The following is a 23,317-nucleotide window of genomic DNA, read 5'->3' as shown; positions in this document are numbered from 1 at the left end:
ATACAGTTAGAAATAAAAATATGATTTGAGTTGTGGTTGTCCCAGCAGTAGCACATGAGAGTTCTTGGGTATGCATGATAATTTGACAGGCTATTTGAGAGCATGTGAAATATATAATGTATAGCATAACATTTTACATATCCATATGTCAAACCTTGTTCATATTGCATTAAAATGCAAATGGATTAATTTTATACACATCCAGTATTTCATTAAAAATTTTTTTTCGTTAACTTGTTTTATTAACTAATGAATGCAACCTCTGGAGTAGAGGAAGGAATTTGCATGTGTGTGTGTGTGTGTGTGTGTGTGTGTGTGTGTGTGTGTGTGTGTGTCCATTTCTCTACCATCCTGATTGCATTTTGTATCTTCCCTTGGATTAGTGTTCAAACAGCACAGACTTATATACACAGGTAAAACAGATGAGGACCTCAGACAAGAACAAATGATTGAACTTGTTTTACTTCCTTGGTTTTGCTTTTGCTTTGACTATCATCGCTATCTTTCCTCATTTGACTCATGCTGGAGTTCCAAATTACAGAAAAAAAACATTTGCAGGAACAAAACAATCCATGTGGTGCAGACATGATAGACTCACCAGACCTTTTTACTGAGTACAAGAGACATTGGGGGAAAATCTGTATGTTTCGTCATTGGCTCTGCACTAATCGATAGTTCACAGGAAGCTGCAGCTAAAAAGAACACTGGCACAAACCAAAGCCTGTGTAATAAACACAAAGCTGATGTTAATGATCGGTCAATGACAGAGAGCACATCATAAGGCTGTGTATATCACATGGTTAATGCCACTCTTTGACCCATCATAGATGTATATTACATTTTAATACAGATTTAGATTGTACAAAATTATACTGTATTGTATTTGTTTATATTCATTTAATTAGATTATACATTACAGCAGTTAAGTCCACGCCCAGGGGATAACTTTTATGACGATTTTTTGATGAGTTGAATCTCTGTTTTCATTAATGATCACTCTCTCTCTCTCACTCGCTCACTCACACACAGGGGTGCATAAGCACAAATAGAGACTGAAGGAAGATATCTGACGCAGCACTGCCTCCTTGTGGATGATAACAAATGCTGCTTTGCCCACGAACATATGCTTACTTAGTTTTTACATCTGGATTTTTATGCATTTATTTTCTCCACTAATCCTGTCTGAGTTAATACTGATTTATGCAGTGTATTCTTATTTAACACCACACTTGGAATAATGCGACATGCATGCTAGTCAGACAAAGTATGTGCATATGCAAACATGTGCCTTGTTTGGTCCGGATCTTTGGACCTTTAGGTCTCAAAAATGTAATTAATTAAAATGAACATTCCATGTAACTTTAATACATAAGTTCAATGTAAAGGGTCACATTTTATAGATGTTTTAATGAGTCAGTTTAGTCCAAACCAAACTAACAGGTGTGAAATGTGCATCGCACAAACCAATACCAAATTAGATCTGGATCAAAGAGTTGTCCTGGGTCTGGATCAAACTAAACCATGGTTCAGATCATTTAGAGTGTGAAAACACTGCCCGACCAATTGGAAGTTTAGACAGCATTGAACAATAGATGAAGAAAAAGAAGAGCTTGCAGTCTTCACCTCTGACAAATCAATGTTTGAATAATGAGGATGTTTAATTTGTTCATTCGTTGAGACCAGTGTGGAGCGGGGATGCTGGAATTATTACAATAGTGTTTATACAGTAGCAACATACAGTGGCAACAAAATAACGATATGAACTGGTTCATCCATCTCCTCATTTCAAATGGAAAGACCTGCCAAACCGACAACACGCTGACATCAGAAAGACGCTGGTCTACTAACCAATCAATGTCAAGTTTAGGTAGACGCAGCAGGTGATGTCAACAGGATGTATCTATGTCACACAAACGCTTTAGTCCACTTCCTAAATTGCAATGTGATATCAAACTAGCTGGATCAAATGTAAATAACATAAACCTTGGTTCAGACTACGGTCCGGACTTTCAGGTGTGAAGATGCCATTAGTATGACTAATGTTGGGCCTCTTGGAATAATGTGATGTTTTCCAGTTCATCTAATTCTGTTGATAAACAGTTGTGACATGGGAGGAGCTATCACATGATGTATAGTCCCATTAACTTTTCATAGATAATATTACTTACAGATGGAGCACTTTACAGCTTGGATCAGCAGGGAACTCTGTCATCAGTCCAAATGATTAACAACTTGGTTAGTAAATGTCAGATTCCATGATAATAAGATGAGGGTACACATACTTGTGTGTGTGTATAAAAGCCAACTCCCAAGGTACATTTAGGCAAGAGACATCAATCGATAAGCTTCAAACTCTGCTGTGAGCCACTAACGGCATATAAGCACTGGGGACTACACCACTGAGAGAACTGAAAACACAATCTGCATCTTAAACGGATTCACTTTTAAGTTATGTGTCAGTTTTGATAGAATTCAGCAGCTGTGACACCCTGATTTGTTAACAAGTGTTCTGAATCCCTACTAGTCCTCTTCCTGTCTTCATACCAAGAGAGCCGGAGGCACATAAGTTTTGTAACATTTAGACCCACTTGCTATATAAAAAACTGAAAAATAAAACATGAATCCTCATGAAGACTGTGAAATTAATTTAAACTGTTGGCCATTTTTAACTTTTAAATAATTGTTACATTATCCAGGGTAGTTTCTGTGTTAAGATACATTAAGGATATCATTAAAAGAAAACAAATGTAAATGGCATAATGAATGGAACCAGAGACACCGCCCACATCACAACTCCCTAACCGTACAAGACTGTGTACATAATTCTTTTAAGTAAAGAAGCCATAAACAATTGCAAATGATCCCTTTACAATAACTTCCTGTGTACTTCTTCTTGAATTCAACCTTGTTTTTTTATTTGTTGGTGCAACATATTGTAGTTTGTGTCTCGTATGTATTTATGTATATAGTGTTTTAGAGTATAGTATTAACCTCATGTAGTAGTGTAATATAAGTGTCAACATTTAGCAACATGGTTGGGGGTGTCCACGCTAAACGATCCGATCACAGTCATCGTGATTTTCGTGGTTGTGGTTTACATTTCCATGGCAAAAGCAAGCTCTATTACACCTGAGGATTCCGAGTAGTGTAACCTTTCCTTAACATTTTTAATAAAGCACACTTGTCTAAAAACGCAGGCGATATACAGACTTTTGGGTTTTACAGGGCCATATCACATTGTTTCACAATATTGTAGCTTAGGGTAAATGGCCGATAATAAAAATCTCTTTTCAGAAAATGAATGGGAATTTTACCTCCAGAACCACACTATTGAGCTTCATTGTCTTCTAAGCAGTGGGTGGAGCTTGAGAAGCAAGATTTTTTCTGATATTACTTGCTTCATGTACTACTTTCAAATCATAGTGAAAATTATAGCAAATATCACAAAAAGTTATTCTTAAATATGTTCCCTAGTGCATCTTTAAAGCAAACACTTGTGACTCTGTGTTTGCAATAGTGGCGGCTCCTGCCGAATTTCTCAGTGGGGGGGGGGCAATTGTTGTGATAATGGCTAAGGTTACCTTAGCCATTAGGATTGTTCCTTAGGCTACATACTGTACAGTCATTTTGTTTCTAAAATGACTGAAAAATCCACTGTGGTCAACAGATAAAATGTCATCCATCAGTGCCTTTGAATAGAAAGAGAGACCTGTTTTGCCATTGATAAAATAAGTGAGTCATCAGATAACATTTTATTTAAGGTTCAGCAAATCAAAAACATTTAGTCTGTAGCGAGCTGTGTTGTTATTAACCAAAGAAAGTAATGTTGGCATCGCCTTCTATTTACTACAGCTAGCGGTGCAGATCACAAAGTATCCACTAGATGGCAACATAAGACAAGGATTGTTCCTTAGGCTACATAATTTCAGTATGTGTGGACAATTACAAGTACTGTACTTCAGTACAGTTTTTATGTATTTGTACTTTACCTGATAATTTCCATTTCATGCTACTTTATACTCCTACTGCAATACATCTCAGAGGAAAGTTTTACTTTTACTATTTTTACTTCATTTGATAACTTACTTCAGTTACTTTTCAGATTCAGATTTTATAAAGAAACTGATGAGTTTAATACGATGCATTGTTGTAAAATAAACTACTAACAGTATAGAGATGAGTGAGCTCCTCCACCATGACAAACTATAATAGTAAAAATGCTACTCACACATTAATGCATCAGAATTATTAATCCAATAATATTATACCTAATAATATAAAACTCATAGGGGACATTTATCTGCATTATGTGTACCTGTACTTTTAATATTTTTACCTTTGTGCATATTAATGAAGGGCTTTGCTGTTGTCCTTGGAAGAAAACATGTCCCTAATAACTGATAATACTTCTGTACTCTGTACACTTTTGTACGCAGGACCTTTCCTTGTAACAGAGTATTTTTCTTTTGTGGTAGTTCAACTTTTACTTAACCCTTGTGTTGTTCCTGGGTTGGATTGACCCAGAGTGTGTGTGTGTCTGTGTGTGTGCGTGCGTGATTGCGTGCGTGTGATCATACGCAAGCCCTGGCCGGCCAGGGTTAGGGTTAGGGTGACCCAAGGATTGTCATTATCCAATTCTCCTGGGGTAATTGAGACCAAAGGATTGTCATTCTCGATTGTCATGGGAGGGGTCATTTAGACCCCCAGAGAGGGCGCTGTGGTGCTCTGTGGGGTCATTTAGACCCACACCTGATTCCAATTGAAATCAAGGGGGGTACATTAGACCCACATAGAATTCTCCGTGTGCCACTCTCTCACGGACCATGGCACGATGTCGCGTCAGGAGCGTTTCACCCGAAGTGACCGTGGACGAGCAACTGGTTCCGTTCAGAGGTTAGTCTTTTTAAAAAAAATATTATTATTATGTTATGTTATGTTAGTTATGTTATGTTATGTTATGTTATGTAGATAGCGGCTGCTAGTCCTCGTCCTCATATCATCTCCTCTCATCTCTTCTCCTCCTGTTTTTCTCCCTAGGCCGGTGTCCATTCCGTCAGTACATGCCCAGCAAGCCGGCGAAATACGGGATCAAGTCGTGGGTGGCCTGCGATGAGAAATCAAGCTACGCTTGGAAGATGCAAGTGTACACCGGAAAGCCGAGCGGCGGACGCCCAGAACGGAACCAGGGGTTGCGGGTAGTGCTCGATGTAACGGAGGGACTGCACGGTCAAGGGAAGAGAGGTGTTCTCATCCAAGTTCGCATTCACGCCCACTGCCACTCTTGTGTCCTACATCCCAAAGAAAAACAGGAATGTGGTGCTTCTGAGCACACGGCACCCTGAGGCCGACATCAGCGACCGCGAGGACGGGAAACCGGTCATCGTCCTGGACTACAACCGCAACAAAGGTGGCGTGGACAACCTAGACAAGGTGATCGGAACGTACAGCTGCAGGAGGATGACCGCGCGCTGGCCCCTGGTCGTCTTTCACAACATTCTCGACGTCTCTTCCTACAACGCCTTCGTGATATGGAGAGAGATCAACCCAGACTGGATGCCGGGCAAGCGGAACAAGCGGAGGGTGTTCCTAGAGCAGCTGGGAAAGGCTCTTGTGACTCCGTTCATCGCACGAAGGGAGCGCATCCCCCACACGGACGTGTCCGCCGCGGTTGTGAAGGCTGTAAAAGCCGCCGCCGCCGCACAGAGAGCTGTTGACTACGACGCTCGACCCGAGTGTCCGGCCTCCTCCATAGCCCTAGCAGCAGCCCCGCTCGGGGCGAGTAAGAGGAAGAGGTGTCAGATATGCCCCAGGAAAAAGGACTGTAAAACTCACACCGTGTGCCGCGGGTGTAACAAATACATCTGCAAGGGCTGCTCACTTGTCTATTGCGCTACGTGTGCGTCCTAATATGGGGTGGGCTATGTGAGGGGCCAACAGCCGGGGGAAGCAGGGACAACACAAGGGTTATGTATGAGAGCCTCTGAAAGAAAAAACTGGCAGGGCAGAACCAGAACTATCATATGGCCAGTGGCCATCACAACTTGCACAACAATTGTCCCTTGTCTGTAGCCCCTTCTGTTGCTGAATAACCATGTCAGGAAGATTCAGTTAATGGCTAACTTCACTTTATATGTCAAATATATTTGATGTTAAGACCCAGCAACTGATAATATTTATGCTTTCTAGGGTTTTGTTTGTCATATATTTTGTCAATTCTCCAAATTTCAAATGACAATAGTTTGAAACAAGAACGCATCTACACACACACACAATCAAGAGTTCTGCCATTTGATTCAAGAGCATCTTAAAATGTGTTGTTATATCATTTATCTAAAAGAGGAGAATATGTTTCTTTGCAATTGAATTCAATGTCTGCATCTTTTATCTATTTGAGTAAAATGAGTCCATTTTGAATATGGGTATAGTCAGGGTCAATTTGAAAATTACATTATTAACTTTCTCAAATACTTTACAGTAAAATGTGTCTATATTGAACATGGGTATTGTCGCTAAACTCAATATGTAAGAGTGAGTCAGGGACTCATTCAGACACGTATGTGTTCAGTTTAATAAATATTACAAGCTCTAATGTTTCAGACATCTTTCATTTAATCAGACTAAATCATCTTCCTCTTGTTCTCTTTCTTCTGATGCATTCACTTTTACAAGCCTTCTAGGTCTGAAAAGAAAAAAACACACAGGATGAAAAGAGGTGGTGAATAAGTCCTGCTTGTAGAGTTGTTGATATTTAATGTTGTTCTTGCTTCTGTAAAAATATTTTTATGTAAACCCTCTGCTTCCTTTTACATTTCAATACATATCCATAATGAACTGGCCCCATTTCTAGTTCTGCATTTTTTCAAACTCAGCACTAAAAAGTAAAGCACTGCAGCTTTTACATTTCATTCATGGACGAGCTGACAAAGCATTACAAGTCAAAGTAACCTTGAGCTGGATCATAACATGCATATAAATTGAAAAGAGAAATGATGAGTGATTCAGTGCTTTTACACGCAGAGCATTTTGATGCAGTTTGAAGTTGAAGAGGAGCTCAAATTAAAAGTATGAAGGCAGCTCTGCATCATTGCATTGGTTTGAATTATGTTTTTTACAAATATGACAATGAACTGTAAAGCTATAGCAAAATGCAGATGCAGGTTTGCTTTGAAATCAGCCTGCACACATGTTTTATAGGGAGTCAGAGGCTTTCCCTGTTTTAACTCATTTAAAACTCTTTCTTTATTGCTCCACACACGTCAACAAACATAAACTTAAATCATACATCAAGCAACTAGCTTGGTTACTCTGAGGTTATAAGTCCGGGAGTGATCTCCTGGTTCCCGGGCCCCCGCTACTGCTGATAAAGAGGAGAGAGTCATTAGTTGAACTGGAACACCTGTGTACAATCAGACTCTCTCCCTGGCACTGATCCCAGAACCCGATCCCCACTCCCTCCCTCCTGCAGCCGATGCTGACCACGCCCCACTACCACAAGTATGTAGCCTAAGGAACAATCCTTGTCTTGTGGTTACTGGTGGTATTGCTATGTGAGGTGACTAGAAAAAACAAACACATTTTATGCAAATGTACGTAATGCAATGATACAATGTCTAGCTGACTTGAGTTTGTTTACCCATAAAACAGGTAACCTTAGCCATCATTGCAACAATTGCCCCCCCTGAGAAATTTGGCAGGAGCCGCCACTGCATTACACGTGACATCTATTGCACTTCTGTCCGTCCTGGGAGAGGGATCCCTCACATGTGGCTCTCTCTGAGGTTTCTACCTTCTTTTAACCCTGTTAAAAGCTTTTGTAGTTTTTCCTTACTCTTGTTAATGGTTAAGGGCAGAGGATGTCACACCTTGTTAAAGCCTTATGAGACAAATTGTGATTTCTGAATATGGGCTATACAAATAAACTTTGATTGATTTGATTGATTGATGTCAAGCGACATGGAGACATCTATTATAATAATATAATAATAATTCCTTGTCAGTAGCTGTCCAGAGTACTGAAGGAACATAGTGCTTTAAATTCCCATCATCCTCTTTAATGAATCGTGAACAAAGCACGGTTTCTCATCATTTCAAGTCAAGACAGCTGACTCCATGCTGTATAGTGAACCGCTACACCTGTCATTGTGTCTATCAAATTAAACAGTTTGTATCGCAAAAAAATAAAAAATAAAAAATATATATCCATGGGCGAGTATTTTTGCTACTTTGTGTTCTATGAGGCAAAGAAGTGAAATGACCATAGCTTCATTTATCAAAGCAACACCAATAACACCAACAAACCAATCTCGGTGCACAAAACTGATGTTTCTATAACTAACGACAACCCTAACAAGAACTGCCCATTGCACAACAAACCCCATCCTCTCAGAAAATGCAGGACGTTCATAAACAAACTCCTTGATGAGCCTTATTCAAGGAGAAAGGTCACTGTGGGGCGCTGTGCCGCCCTTCCGGCCCGCTGGTTGCTGGTTGCATTATTCAGCTGCGGTCGTTGAGGCTCTCACCCTACGGGTCGCTGTGGGGCTGCGCTGTGCTTTGACAGGGTATGTATGGTCCCATTATCCCATTATCCCATTATCTATATATATATATATATATATATATATATACACTTTTCTGAGAGGGCAGCTGTGCTCACTGACCTCACCAAGGCTTCAGCCCCAAACAGAGTACGATGGACTGAAGATTGTGACAGAGCCTCCAAGGATCTCAAAGGTGCCATCACAAGTGAGTCTGTGCTCCACACTCCTAACTTCTCTCGACCATTCACACTGCAGACAGATGCTTCTGGGGTCAGCATTGGGGCAGTGCTTCTGCTTCTGCTGTTCCTGAGTCGCAAGCTCCTGGACCGGGGAAGAGGTGCTCTACCGTGGAGAAGGAGTGCCTGGCCATGAAGTGGGCCATTGAGTCACTGAGGTACTACTTGCTGGGAGAGAGATCATCGTGCTTTGCAGTGGCTAAACCGGATGAAGGACTCCAACACACGTCTCACAGGGTGGTACCTGTCCCTGCAACCCTATGACTTCACAGTTCAGTATCTGGCAGGGAAAGCCAATCTGGTGGCAGACTGTCTCTCCCGGGTACAGGAAAATTTAGGTACTGTACTCTTGGGAGTTACTCGTTACAAAATACTTGTTTAATTGTTTACCTTCATTGATTAGGTATTCAAAGTGGCGAAATGTTGGTGAATTGCTAAGTATAGGAGACTCTTTATAAAGTGACAGGTATTGGAAAATTGAGATGTGTTATCAGCAGCAATTAACTTACCTCTGTCTGCTCTCCTTCCTCCCAGGGTGTTCGGGCAGAAGACTGTGATGGCCCCTGGTGCCCTCTTGGGATATGATGTGGGACTGAACTGTCTGTCTGTTATGCAGGTGTCTGATTGTTGTGAACTGAAGCACCTGTGGCCCATTGTGTGAAGGTTACATCAGTCTCTCTCTGCTCCTCTCCACAGGCACTTCAAGTTCTGGTTTGGTTCTGCTCTTGTAGATTATCTTTATGTTTTCTTTACACCTTACAACTTTTGCAACTACACGCTTCACTCACACACACCCTACACCACTGACTTTACTGACTTCCACCTCTCATCTGTTAACTCTTGATTTGGCATGTTAATTTGGTGTGATTTGGGTAACAAATAAAACATTCTTTGATTGGTATACTGGGGTCTCCCTTTTTGTCGTGGCCACTTGAGCCGGGTCGTGACAAGACTTCCCCGGGGGCACTAATACCTTTTTAATAGTTCAGTGGGGTTAAACTAATAAGGAAGTGGGCAGGGGGAAGTTCATTCAAACTAGTAGGATATTTAATATTATTTATTCGGGGTGGTTAGGTGGGTAAATATTTATTAATTGTATTTGTATATTTTGGTAATGGTTTTATTGTATATTTATTGCATATTTATACTTGGAATTATGTGTGGGGTTCTTGGAGATGGTATGTGCCAGCTTAATTAATTGACAGCCATCTGTATGTAAGGCAGCCAGTCTGAGGATGTGGGTGAATGTGGATGCTGTATCACCTGTGCACCAGAGTGAATTAAATAGCTTCAAGGCTGAACTGCACCTTTACCGTGTGTTTTTCTGGACGCCTCGACCGCTCGGGCATTCTAACATTACAATTAATCTCATTCAGATAGAAATTAATTTTAAGATTAAAACACATTGAGGCAATTTTTTTTTTAAATCTACTCAATTGACAAAATCATTGGGTATGAGCTGTGTAGTGTTGTAAGGTAAATTCAGTGGAAACAAGTGCCAAGAGGAAATCACATATTACATTTCAGATTTTTATTAGAAAAAAAACTTTAATTAATTTTTACTCTCCAATATTATAATCACATTATCCACCCAAAAAATTTAAAATAAACCAGAACCTTCCCCTCTGTCAATCAATATACCGCCTCCTGCCTACCTCCTATATAGACACCCCCTCGATCACTATCTGGCAGGTATGCAGCAACAATCACATGAAAGAGCAAATTATGGCATCAACATAAGTTCGTACCGGAGGGAACTGACTCATCGGGGCTCATTTCTCGACACCTCCACTGGTTTTCATGTACCCCACTTCTTGGCGTGTCTGGGTGGGGAGGTAAGCTAAGGCCTCATCCACTGCTGTGCAATAATATCCAGATCCTACAAACTCATTCATAGTTCAACTGTTGGTCAGTGATTCCTTCAGACGCAGAATAACAAAGGATAAACTCTGCTGTGTTTAACGTGAGGATGCAGAGGACTTAAGGATTTTTCACAGATCAAATCTTAATATTCTTTAGGAAATATGAGACAACACATGATCTTATCTTCACACACAGATAACTTGTATATTTCTATTGTGCTCCAATTATTTAGTCTGACACTTTACTGTAGACAGGGTCAAACAAGCATGTTTTAACTGTCAGGAGACGGATCAAACAGGACCAAGTTTCTGCCGAGTTGTGTTGATGCAGTTTTCAATTTCAAGAATAAAAGTGATGAAATGAAAACCACCTCATGACCACAGTTCTGCAGGTATAGAAGTGCATTCAGGACTCGTGAGGTGGCAAGTTTCTGACAAAAAAAAAAAAAAAATGTACTTAAATACTTTAGTTCAGCAGCTTCCCACCTCAGGGTTGTTATAAGTGCACTATTATAACAAGAGAGCTATGCCCGTCGTCGAGCACTGTACAAGATTATGAAGCAGACGTGGTGAAGCAGGGTTGTCCTCTGCACCAAGCTTTCATCTAACTGAACGTGCACAAACACAACAAAACAAAAGATGAAACCTATGACATCTTAGACAAACAAGTACTACTTTTACTAACTCAGAATGTAAATTAACAGCTTAAAAAAAAACAAAAAAACATACAAGACATGTTTTGAAACAATTAAATTACAGACAGAATATAACAATCTGGAGGAGCGTTCACTCACTATAGAGTATTTTACGGCCAGAAACACAGCAGAATATATTACGGTGAGAATGAAGTAGATTCAGCTTGTTGCTCCACACTGCCGACGTCCCCCCCAGCCCCACCCCTTAACCCAACAGTCCTCTGTTATGGAAACCAGTGCAAGGCTTTACTGCTGCCCTTCTTTCTTGTCTCCCTCCGACGAGCTCGAGCTGCTGCTGCCGCCGCCACCACTGCCGTCCCGCTCTGCTGCCATCTGCAGGAAGAAACGAGGATTACAGGTAAATTAATATTTCAACAACAGCCTATATTTAAAAAAAATCATTTCTTTGGTCAGAAAATTTAATTTTTAGGTATCATTTCAATAAACTATAACGCTATATTATAGTCAGTGTTTAATTTGTACATTCCAAATATTATCTAATCTTTTTACAGTTGACTAATAACTGAGTCAGCAAAAGAAAAACCTCAGTGTTTCCCCTACCATTATATTAGGGGGGCGCCCCGCCCCCCCTGGAAGGTCAAGTTAAATTTTTTTTTAATATAGCACCAGATCTCAACATAAGTCATTTAAGGTTACCTTTCCTATAAAACAGGTCTATAGCTTGCTCTTTTATTAAACAAACTAAATGGCCTTATGTTATTTATCTTATTTACACGACGGCATGTCATTTCTGTCTCTACATGGTCGCGCGTTTAGATTTCTCCTCTGCTCTCTGTATCGCGCACGGCGGAGTTCCATCCCGATGCGCACACACACACGTGCGCGCACACACGCACACACTGACACGTGCACGTACACAGGTGAGCACACTCCCACCAGCGGACAGAGAGCATCCATCGGAAAACATGTCGCACGTAATGTAATTTTCATGCGTTTTATTCTGAATCTACAATCAGTTATATAGTATATTTCACTCTAGGTTGTGTTAAAAGTTGATTAAAAGGGGGGTGGTGGATATTTTCTGTTCGTTATTTATCGAAAAAGAGCAGAGTTCATTTGAAATTGTGTAGCAACAAGAGGGAGAAGAACAGAAGTCGAGTTTGTGGTAGGAGCATGCAACTGTGTCTTCACCAGGTTGATAAACAGCATCAGTGTGAATAAGATCCTTACCTTCTTGTAGGCCATTTCAAAGAGTTTTAGCGATGCCTGCTGCAGGGTGGTGGCAGCCTGTTTGATGTTTTCTCCTGTTTCTGAGTCCTTGTTGGCCAGAAGATTTCTGACTTTAGAGATCTCCTCCTTCAGCTTGGTGCACTATGAGTGGATGATCGGAGAGGACACGTGAATAAACAAAGCTGTGTCATTTGTAAAAACACAAGCAGCAAAACCTCACTTTCATTTGTGTATTAAAACCTGTTTAGTCCTATGCGCCATACACTGGTTTAAACACATGATCTCTGCAGTTCAGACAGTTAGATCCTGTCCAGATCTGATATTAACATGCAGCTCAGGTGATGTAATCACAAGTAGACAGCTCTTAGGTCCAGGTAGGACAGCATTGAGAAAAAATATGAGGTCAAATCACACAGACCACATTTGGCTGATGTCTTCTGACCCTCTATAGTTTCATAAAGAACACGTCTTAGTGTTTCACATACTCTGAACCATTTGTAGCCACCGCCGCAGCACAGCATTAACACTGACCATCACGTTGATTCTGTTTTTTAAATGGGTAAGATTTAATATTGTATCTATAAGGTAGGGAACCGGGATCTGTTCACTGGAGAGACATTTTAATGTCGGGTATGAACAGAGCGATGTTAATAGCAGGTCGGCCACGCAGTGATGGCCGGGTTACCGGAGTACACTCCTTCACTCCCTCATGTTTTACCTCATCAGCAGGAAGCTGGTCTTTGAACTCCTCCATCTTGGATTCTGTGTCGTGAACAATTCCCTCGGCCATGTTGACGGCCTCCACGCGGTCCTACAGACAATAACACACAGTGAGAAATTAAATTAACCTTCTGTAACGGTATAGAATAGTGTCTGTATAAATACATTTTAGTCATTAGTTTTGAACCCTTCACCTTCCTTCTCCTGTCCTCCTCTGCGTACTTCTCAGCATTCTTGACCATGTTCTCAATGTCGTCTTTACTGAGACCTCCTGATGACTGGATCACAACTGAGGAAGGGATGAGATGATGTTTACAAAACGCATAGCACTGTCATGTTTGTAATGTACTAATTAAAGCTACTCATAAAGGACATGCATCTTATCAGAATTAAAAATCAGAAAAGTAAAATTTACTGTAAAATATTTAAGCCTCAGACTGTCTGCAGAAACTTACTTTGCTGCTCGCGGCCGGTGCCCTTGTCCTTGGCAGAGACGTGGACGATACCGTTGGCATCAATGTCGAAGGTGACCTCAACCTGGGGAACTCCGCGGGGGGCTGGGGGCATCCCCACCAGAGTGAACTGACCCAGCACCTTGTTGTCTGCCGCCATCTCTCTCTCGCCCTGACATACCTTGATCTCCACCTGTGTCTGTCCGTCAGCTGCTGTGGAGAACACCTGGAAACAGAGGGGTGAGGACAAATGGGAAATTTAGGGTGACAGCATACATTTTAACCTGAGAAGCACTTTTTCTAGTATTGCTCTGGAGTAGGAGTGCAGCCTTCGTCCGAGTACCTGGCTCTTCTTGGTGGGAATTGTAGTGTTCCTGTTGATAAGTTTGGTGAAGACTCCGCCAAGAGTCTCAATACCCAGTGACAATGGTGTCACATCCAACAGGAGCACGTCAGTGACATCACCAGCCAATACGCCTCCCTGGATGGCTGCTCCTATGGCAACAGCTTCATCTGGGTTGACAGACTTGCTGGGAGCGCGGCCAAACAGGTCCTGAACTGTCTGCTGAACCTACAGGAAAACAAAGTGTTAGCTTGTTTAAATGTTCGACTTATACAAGTGTCTGTACAATCCTCATTTGGATGACTTCATGTCACTGACTCATCACCAGAAATTAACATTACTACAAGTCAAACCATGCGTTTGTTCAGTCAATTTAACTGCTTATTGGATGCCAGTAAATCCTTGTGAGTGTGTACAGTATGTTGTGTACCTTGGGCATGCGGCTCATGCCTCCGACCAGCAGCACCTCTCCAATGTCCCCCTTTGAAACCTCGGCATCCTGCATGGCCTTCTGACAGGGAGCCACGGTGCGGCGGATCAGGTCGGACACAATGCCCTCAAATTGTGAACGCGTCAGCTTCATGTTGAGATGTTTGGGACCAGAGGCATCCATGGTCAGGTAAGGAAGGTTGATATCTGTCTGTGACAAAAGAAACATGAACAGAACTCTTACAACTAAAGGTTTGACACGGTCACCGATGACAATGTTGTTCAATTGTTTGATGCGTTTTCTGTTTGATTCATTATTTAACAGTCAGTGTGGCTTTATGTGTTTATGTGCGTGTGATATCGGGTTTACTCCTACAGAGTAGACACATTAGTACACAAAAAACTATTTTTGCAAACTTTCTATGTATTGAGGGATTATATTGTTACTGTCAATATGTTTGAAATTCATGTGAAATGACATTGTGACTTATTGCTGAGATGAACTGTTCTCGTCCAACACTTTGTACCATTAACCCTGTTATATTATATATGACAAATAACACTTTAACTTATACAAATGGGACCTGAGCCACTCAAATCAGGGTTGCTTTTTTGCTTAGAATTTCCCTCATAACAATGAATGATTACAAAAGAGCTATGCGTGCTTCTCCCTTTAGAGCCGGATGAGTCGTGTGCGTCTCATGTACGATGTCATCGTTTTCAAGACATGACTGAATAAATACAGCAATTTGCTGAAATACTCTCAGGACGAGTGGAACATTGTGTAAATGTAGTTTGTTTGAGCCATTAGCCTTTTAAAGTAGCCTTTCAGGCAACGGCTGACTAAGCGACAAAAACGATCCTGAAGCAGTTTCATTAGAGGGTTAGAAAATTACAATGAAGAAGATTCAGACCCAGACAATGTTCCTGCTGACCAACTGAGCAATGAAGCTCAGTCGGTAAGAGACAAGTTTGAGGAAGAGGAGGAATTTCAAGAGAGTTTGCCAGCTTTGATGTTTAAAAAGTAAACAAAGTAAAAAAGTTCAGGGAAACTGCAATGATTTACAATGAAAGCTAAACGTTTAGGCTATCAAATGTTTTAATTTCATGTCTCCATCTGCTTTAGAGACAGAGTTTTTGTAAATTTTGGCAATTCTGCGGCCCTTCAGAAAACCAATCAATACATAAGTAAATATTCCTTCTTTTCTTACCATAACCAACACTTGCAACCTCAAAAAGGAAAAAAAATGTTATACTGCTTCATCAAAGTTTAACAGTCTGTACAAACCTTGTGCCTGCTCTGCTGTCATAATCAGCAAAGTTTACAATCCTCTAAAACTGCAGCAGTGAAGCACAATATAGCACCGTAATACTGAGCCACACACACTCACATACGCAGACTGAGAGATGGACTGAGTTTAATGCTAACGATAACCTCGGAATACACAGACTCATGTGGCCAAAAAAAGGTAAGTGACTGTTCTAAAGGTTCTTAAGAGTTTGAGGCTAAATTATTTTTCCATCTGATCTTAATTGGCATATGATTGGTCAGAAACGTGTGTAGAACCTGTATATGACCAGCATCAATCATCCTTTACCTGCAGTGAAGACGACAGCTCACACTTGGCCTTCTCTGCAGCCTCTCTGACTCTCTGAAGAGCCATGTTGTCTTTCATCAGATCCACACCAGACTGGAAAGATGAGACATGACAGCACATGTGAGAAACTCACACACAGAGTGAACTACAGATGAGAGGCTTATCTAAAGAGTGTTAAACTGTGCACCTCTCTCCTGAACTCCTTGACGATGTGTGTGAGGAGGTGTTGGTCAAAGTCCTCTCCTCCCAGGAAAGTGTCACCGTTGGTGGACTTCACCTCAAATACTCCCTTCTGGATCTCCAGGACAGAAATATCAAACGTACCTCCACCAAGATCATACACTGCAATACTGGAAACAGACACAAGTGGGTTTATAGCAGCTCCACCAGGATAAATCCTATATTAACTTGTCTAGTCGCTCATTCGTTTTCATGTTTCAGTAAGAACTGTTATTACTGACGGACTGTAGTGAAGTCTGCTCTACTCACATTTTGTCCTGTGTTTTGTCTAGTCCGTAGGCCAGAGCAGCAGCTGTTGGCTCGTTGATGACACGCAGGACGTTCAGACCTGAGATCTGACCAGCATCTTTGGTGGCCTGCCAATCAAATAAATGCATCAGAGAGTGTGGGGGGTAATACATTTGCTTGTGCGGAGTTCAACTTTGACCCCCAATATTTGCTTCACTTTCACATATGTGTGACCGTGCCTTTACCAAACAAATCAGATATGGCTGTCAGGGTTCACCAAGTTACATGTTATTTTGCCCTTGCACGGTTTGCATTGTTGTGTAAATTTGCGCGAATTCAGAAAAGAGGCGAGGATGATACTAGCTGAAGTGACTACCGTTGCTGTATTGTACATGTTGTGGAAACACCGGGGAAGCCAGTTGAAGGGAGGAGAGGAGAAGTTCTGGCTGAAGTAACTACAACAGTTGCGTAGTACATGTTGTGGAAATACCAGAGAAGCTGTAAAAGTTCTGTTAACAAACTTCCGACCCATCTAGGATCTCTGCGGGTCTGAAGTTTAGTGGAGCCTTGTTTGGGAAGTGACTGGGACATGGTTCAGTTTTATTCCACAACAGAATTAACATGGATACAACAGTTTTAACAGCTATTCGTGCTGTCCTTCCTGTTAAAGCAGTTTTTTCAGCATTATTGTAAGGTATTCACACCTCATGATGCAAAAAGACTTACTGTAATGTATGTTGGGATTTGGTGCTATACAAATCCCAACAAACATCTATGAAGAGTCATAGTCTAATCTTGTGACTAGTGAATAATGATTAAATACAGTGTTTGCACCATTTTTTAAGTCAAATTGGATGCTTTAAAAGACCCTGTTAAGACCACAATAAGTGTAATCTAAGACCAAAATAATGTCAAAATATTAAGGGTAAATGTTGGAGCTATATAATAGTTTTCTTTATTGTTTAATACTTACATTAGTTTTGGTTAATATAACTAGTTAGATTATTTCTTTAGAATAATAATAAAAAAAACAATAGTAATATTGTTTTAGCCATTTTGTTGTTTTGGTAGTTTAAGCTTTTGGTTTGAAGGTACAGAGCACCAGGTGATATATAAATGGTTAGTCAGGCATAGGCAGCCAGGCACCAGGGAGGGTTCATGGTTTTTTTTCCCAGGGTAAGAGAGACAGCAGACACCATTGCCTTTTGTTTGCTGGCAAAAATGAATTATGAAAAATAAACCACACAAAACGTGACGCCAGCCTGGACAATGTACTTATTCCCTGCGCAAGATTTACTTCTCAGGCTTTTTAATTTATTATTTTGCTTTTCCTAATCAAGTTTGAGGACAAATCGCCATAGTAGTTACATTGTTACTTCCTGACTGCTCAAAATATGAGGACATTCGAGGAAATGTTTTAAAAAAACTCTCTCTCCCTCCCTACGTTAGCAGTGAAAGCAAAGCACAAAGACTTTACTTAAGCATTTGTTTATTTATCGCAATTCATATTGTCACTCAAATATTCAAGGTTAACGCATATTTTCCTAATATTGTGTAGCCCGTGTGTGTGTGTGTGTGTGTGTGTGTGTGTGTGTGTACCTGTCTCTGAGAATCATTGAAGTAGGCTGGTACAGTGACAACAGCGTTCTTTACTTTGGTTCCCAGGTAGTTCTCTGCAACACAAAAATCAAATTATAATCTAAACTGATTCTTGCATGTGGACGACAGAGCGTAACAATACTTGTTTAGTGCAGCTGCAGTCATACCTGCAGTCTCCTTCATTTTCATGAGAACAAAAGCTCCAGCCTGGCTAGGGGAATACATTTTCCCATGAGCCTCGACCCAAGCGTCACCATTAGATGCACGTACTATCTTGTAGGGTAAGTTCTTCCTGTTGATGAAAACAGTGTGTTCAGATCGTTTAACTCACACACTGCTCATTTTTCCATATCCAAATAAAAAATAAAAAAAACACTGACCCCTAACACAGACAGTTACATCTTTGAGGTATACGTGTAACGCAGTTAACGAACATTACTTCAGATACTGGTATGCAATGGGATAGCAAAGGTCAAATGTGAACTCACATATCTTTCTGGACCTCTGCATCGTCAAAGCGACGGCCAATTAGTCTCTTGGTGGCATACAGAGTGTTCTCAGGGTTGGTGACAGCCTGGCGTTTAGCAGGCATGCCCACTAGACGCTCCCCATCCGCAGCGAAGGCAATGACTGATGGAGTTGTCCTGGCTCCCTCTGCATTCTCCAACACCTGAGAGACAAACAGAAATCCGCGTCTGCTTTGTCAAACTTCAGACCAGAGAGCATCACCATTCACGTTGGGGTAAGTGGTTAGGATTAGCTGGGTTAGGGTTGACTTAGTTTTCTCCCAGTTATCTGTCAATCTGCTATCCTCAATCTGTGCAATAGTTCATTTCGGATTTTGGTGAAAATGTAAATACATTCTTTGACTAAATAAACAACTTTTTTACATGAACATCTTTATTTCCATTCAACTACACTAAAAACTACTTGAGACCCATTTCTAAAGATTATGTCAGAATTTGGTTGGCAACATTTGGGGCATTAAAAGAATAGTTCACCAGAAAATGATAATTCAATCATTATCTACTCACCACAAAACACATTTGAAGTTTTAGGGGTAAACATCAGCCAGGTAGCAGCTGAATCCAATACAACTGAAGATATTAGGGACTTATCTTCATATGTAATTTTTGTTTTTAAATAAATGCATAACATGCCTCCATATTGCTTCTGTGGTGTCATCCAAGTGTACACAAGCCCCGACATTCATATTCGACTCTAAACGAGGTCATTTACACCGTGTTTTTAGCCTAAAAGTCCTCTGATATCTTCCCACGAGGTGCATACAGGGGCCGTCAGAAATGCAAACGTCCGCTAGCTTAGCCACTTCTGGTGGACTTTTAGGCGTAAAACACGGTGGAAGTTACCTCGATTCGAGTCGAATATGAAAGTCGGGTCTTGCAGATACTTGGATGACACCACACAAGCCTAAATGTCCACTATTAGTGGCTAAGTAAGCGGACATCAGCATTTCCAACGGCCCCTGAATGCACCATGTCGGAAGACATCAGTGGACACTGTTTACCCCTGAAACTCCAGCAGTGTTTTGTGGACTCACACACACACTTCACCCACCCCTCCATCGGCATAGGGGTGAGTAGATAATGATTGAATTACAATTTTTGGGTGAATTATTCCTTTAAGAACACATTCAAATGTATTGCAGTTGAGTACAACACCACCATTAACTAGGCAAGAATCTCAGAGAAAATTGAAATGCATCAGTGAGTAAATGGGATGAACTATCTATTAATCCTGGAGCAAAGAAAACAATCCTTAACATAAACCTCATGACCACACAAGAAAGTTCCCATTTGCCACGAAGGGCAGGAGGGATAAACACAGGCTACCTACCAGGATGCTTTTTTTCCCAGTGTCTGCATAGACGACCTACTGTATAGGGTCTATGTTAGCCGTGAAAGCAAAGCAGAAAGAGGTTTTTTTTTTTCTGTTTTGAAACTATGAGCCTGAGGGAAAATAATACATTTATACTCAGTTTCATTCCTTTATGTTGAAATAAGTTGCACCTATCAAACCCCTGTCAAAAGACCTTAATTTGATCAATCACAAATGACAGATCTCAAGTCGGAAATTTATTGAAATTCGGTTTTTCATGCAAGTTTGTTTTTCCTTCCTGTACTTCCTCCATATTTGCCAACCTTTCCTTCCTGGAAATTCTAAATGTGACCAAAAGCTGCTGTTTAAAATAAATATGTATTTAATCCAATATGCACAACAAAAGGTGTGCGTCTGTGTGTGTTATTACTTTCACGAAGGAGGTTATGTTTTTATCTGCATTAGTTTATCAATTAGTTAGCAGGATTATAACTATTTAGTTTAGATCTAAATGTGATACATGTGATTGAATTAAAGACTGTTGGGCATTGGCGGAGGTGTGCACAATAATAAGTGCCATTACAGGTTTTAAGGTTAAGTGTGTTAGATGTAAGTGAAAGGGATCTATTGGCAGAATTTTAATACAAAATAATTGGGTGATCGTCAATTTGTTGTTTTCTTTATCCTAGAATGGGCCCTTTATTTAAATACTTTATATTTACATCTGGAGAGGTTCCTCTCTACGGAAGGCGCTGTTTTTTTTTTACAGTAGTCCAAACTAGACAAACTAAACACCTTTAGAGTTTTTATAACAACTGAAGGCTGCCACAGGTTCTCTTTCATGTTTGGGAGGGGAGGGTGAGGTGACGGGTATTCAGCTGCAACATCACCACTTAATTCTACACACTGAACCTTTTAGTCAAAACTAATGACATGTCGCACCACACTTGAGTAACATTGTCACAAGGACACTACAAGTATAGTCCAATCCGACTTACTGATCAACTTCATACAATTTTGACACACTGAAGTGTTGAGGACTAAAGGGTCATGTTCATATTCCACATAAACTGAAACTGACCACATGACAGGCAGTGACTGTTCATCCTCACCTTAGCCTGTTTCCCGTCCATAACGGCAACACAGGAGTTGGTCGTTCCCAGGTCAATGCCGATGACTGAACCTTTGATGGCTTCTGACCTGCATCACATGTTCAAATAGTACTGTTATTTTAACAACATACAAATAAATATATCAACGACATCATACAAGAAAATCCTCATATCATGGTATTTACATTTATATACACACCGTTGTACTAAAGACCCTGCCTCGGGGAGAGACATCATTTTTCAAGGTGACTTGGAATATTGTACAGGCATCATGCACAGTTTTCAATGTAAATCTTCTACCAATAACTACTTCCAGAATGCATTTGTATCGCATTTTATTGTTGATACTTACGCATAGTTTCTCCTGGACAGGGCTCTGAGGGCGTCTGGTTGGAAGCCGCTCCAGCAGGCCTGTGGACACATCAGAAGACTGTTACACAGCTGTTACCAGATGTTGTAACATGTAGAATATAAATTATAATTCATGCCTGTGTGGCTCCAATGGATCACAATATAATTCTGGAACCAAATAGATTTGTTACACATTACAATAAAAAGTAACTTGGATTTTCGACTGAAATTATGAAGTGTGGAAATAGGAGAAGCAAATGCAGAACACAAACATCATAATTCGACCACAGTTAGAAAAGTGGTGAAAATGTTGCTCATTAATATCAATTAACATTAAAAAGCTATAAATCGGTGATGAACAGGTGATCAACATATTAAACTGTGGAGAAATGCTGCAGAGCGTTTGGGGGGAGGTGGGGACACCGCACCGAAGGTCACTGATCGGCTCATCCGCTACAGCCATGGAGGAGGTGAACCACTGTCACATCACACACGCTTCTTTACACATTATAATGCCAATAGAAGCATTAGGATTCACGCACGACACAGGATGGGTCTTGCCAGACGCGTGACAGGTCAGACGTCAAAAGTGAGCTAGCACAGGTTAGCATGGACCAAACAACATTCAGTTGCTCCAACTAAGCAAAGCAACGACGTCCACACGGAGAAGTGACGTTATTTTAGCGTTAAACGCGACTTAATGTGCGCGTTCATCACGTCAATTAAATGACAGCTGTGAAGGTTGTCACGATTGAGTAAGCTGGCCTCACGCTAGCTGTTAGCATGCTAAGCTAACCGGACGTCGTCACAAGACCGGCGATTTCCCATCTCGTATTAATGTGCGACATTACAAGAGTATGTAATAACACATATGAGGATGTGTGACACTAACCTTCTTGATTAACGATGAGACGTTTCCTGTGCAGCTCCTTGTCGGGAGAGTCCTTGAAACGCTGCTAGCAACACTCAACATTTTGACAACTCGGTTAACAGGCTAACAATGTTTTAACAAAAACGTCCGCAGCGTTTAACGTCAGAGCAGAGTCCACAAACTGCCGAGGAGAGGAGAAGAGCAGCGAGAAGAAGTCAAAATGTCGGGGTGTCTTCAGACGTCCAGGGGGAGAGACACAGAGCTCAGGTCCGGGACACGCCACTCGTCTTTGGACTTAACAAGCTACGGAGCTTCTTCTGGAATTATCCAACACATGTTGCACCATGCAACGCCGAAGGACCCCAAAACGGGAGGCCCATTGGCTGCCTGGATGATTTTAACCGTTTATTAAAATGCTCTTCAATAACTACGAATTTATGATTCGTGATTTGACTACAGTGTGATATAAGCGAAGTCATTTATTTTCTTTTTATTAGTATTTGAGACATTCATATTATTTTTTAAACCTTGTTGCGATTAGGCACAGTGAAGGGCAGATACACATAGTGGGCATGTGAAGGTCATGATGTAACGAGGGGTACGCCGCGGTTTTCACGTGTGTTACATCAGTAAACTTGTACCGATGTACTTTCTATACCATTCATAGACTGTGTAGATACCATGTCATCTTGTTGTTAATGCAGGGACGTGTACTCACACATAGTTCTCTGTGTGAAATGTAATGATGATATACAGACAGTGTATGTCTGTGATCTGTCTAACCAAATTTCCTCCAGTGTTAAAGTTGAAGCTGTGATGATTTTCTTATGGAACATGTGAGGACTCTGTTTGTGTAACCCAGCTTGTTGTCTGGAGGTCAGACTGATTATGTTAAGGTTGAATTATTTTCCGTAATCTAAAGTTTATGTATTATTTTCAGAAGTTATGATGATGAGGCCTTGCCTTAAAGTAAATCTGTAAAATAATTAATTGACTAATATTTTGATTTCA

At 40.8% G+C, this 23,317-nt stretch overlaps 1 protein-coding gene across 1 annotated transcript; it reads right to left on the bottom strand.

The window, feature by feature from the left end:
- Positions 1–10,292: 10,292 nt before the first annotated feature.
- hspa9 (heat shock protein 9) lies at positions 10,293–22,665 on the bottom strand. The gene is made up of 16 exons (XM_034597994.1): positions 22,328–22,665; positions 21,437–21,495; positions 21,085–21,172; positions 18,622–18,803; positions 18,301–18,425; positions 18,134–18,207; positions 16,556–16,662; positions 16,254–16,416; positions 16,067–16,159; positions 14,470–14,679; positions 14,040–14,267; positions 13,700–13,922; positions 13,439–13,533; positions 13,243–13,335; positions 12,525–12,665; positions 10,293–11,666 (listed from the first exon to the last, which is right to left on the bottom strand). The coding sequence occupies exons 1-16, from the start codon at positions 22,406–22,408 to the stop codon at positions 11,580–11,582; spliced, it is 2,049 nt and encodes a 682-aa protein (XP_034453885.1). The 5' UTR covers positions 22,409–22,665; the 3' UTR covers positions 10,293–11,579.
- Between the last annotated feature and the right edge of the window lie 652 nt (positions 22,666–23,317).

Source organism: Hippoglossus hippoglossus, chromosome 10 (assembly GCF_009819705.1).
Source record: "Hippoglossus hippoglossus isolate fHipHip1 chromosome 10, fHipHip1.pri, whole genome shotgun sequence".
NCBI lineage: Eukaryota > Metazoa > Chordata > Actinopteri > Pleuronectiformes > Pleuronectidae > Hippoglossus > Hippoglossus hippoglossus.
This window is presented reverse-complemented; position numbering and strand designations above follow the sequence as displayed.

Excerpts from the sequence above, each read along its gene's own strand:
- hspa9 (XM_034597994.1), bottom strand. The coding sequence starts at position 22,408 with ATGTTGAGTGTTGCTAGCAGCGTTTCAAGGACTCTCCCGACAAGGAGC. Across the intron at positions 21,173-21,436 it reads CTGTCCAGGAGAAACTATGC|GTCAGAAGCCATCAAAGGTT; the intron begins GTAAGTATCAAC and ends CATGTGATGCAG. Across the intron at positions 13,534-13,699 it reads CACCGGCCGCGAGCAGCAAA|TTGTGATCCAGTCATCAGGA; the intron begins GTAAGTTTCTGC and ends TCCCTTCCTCAG.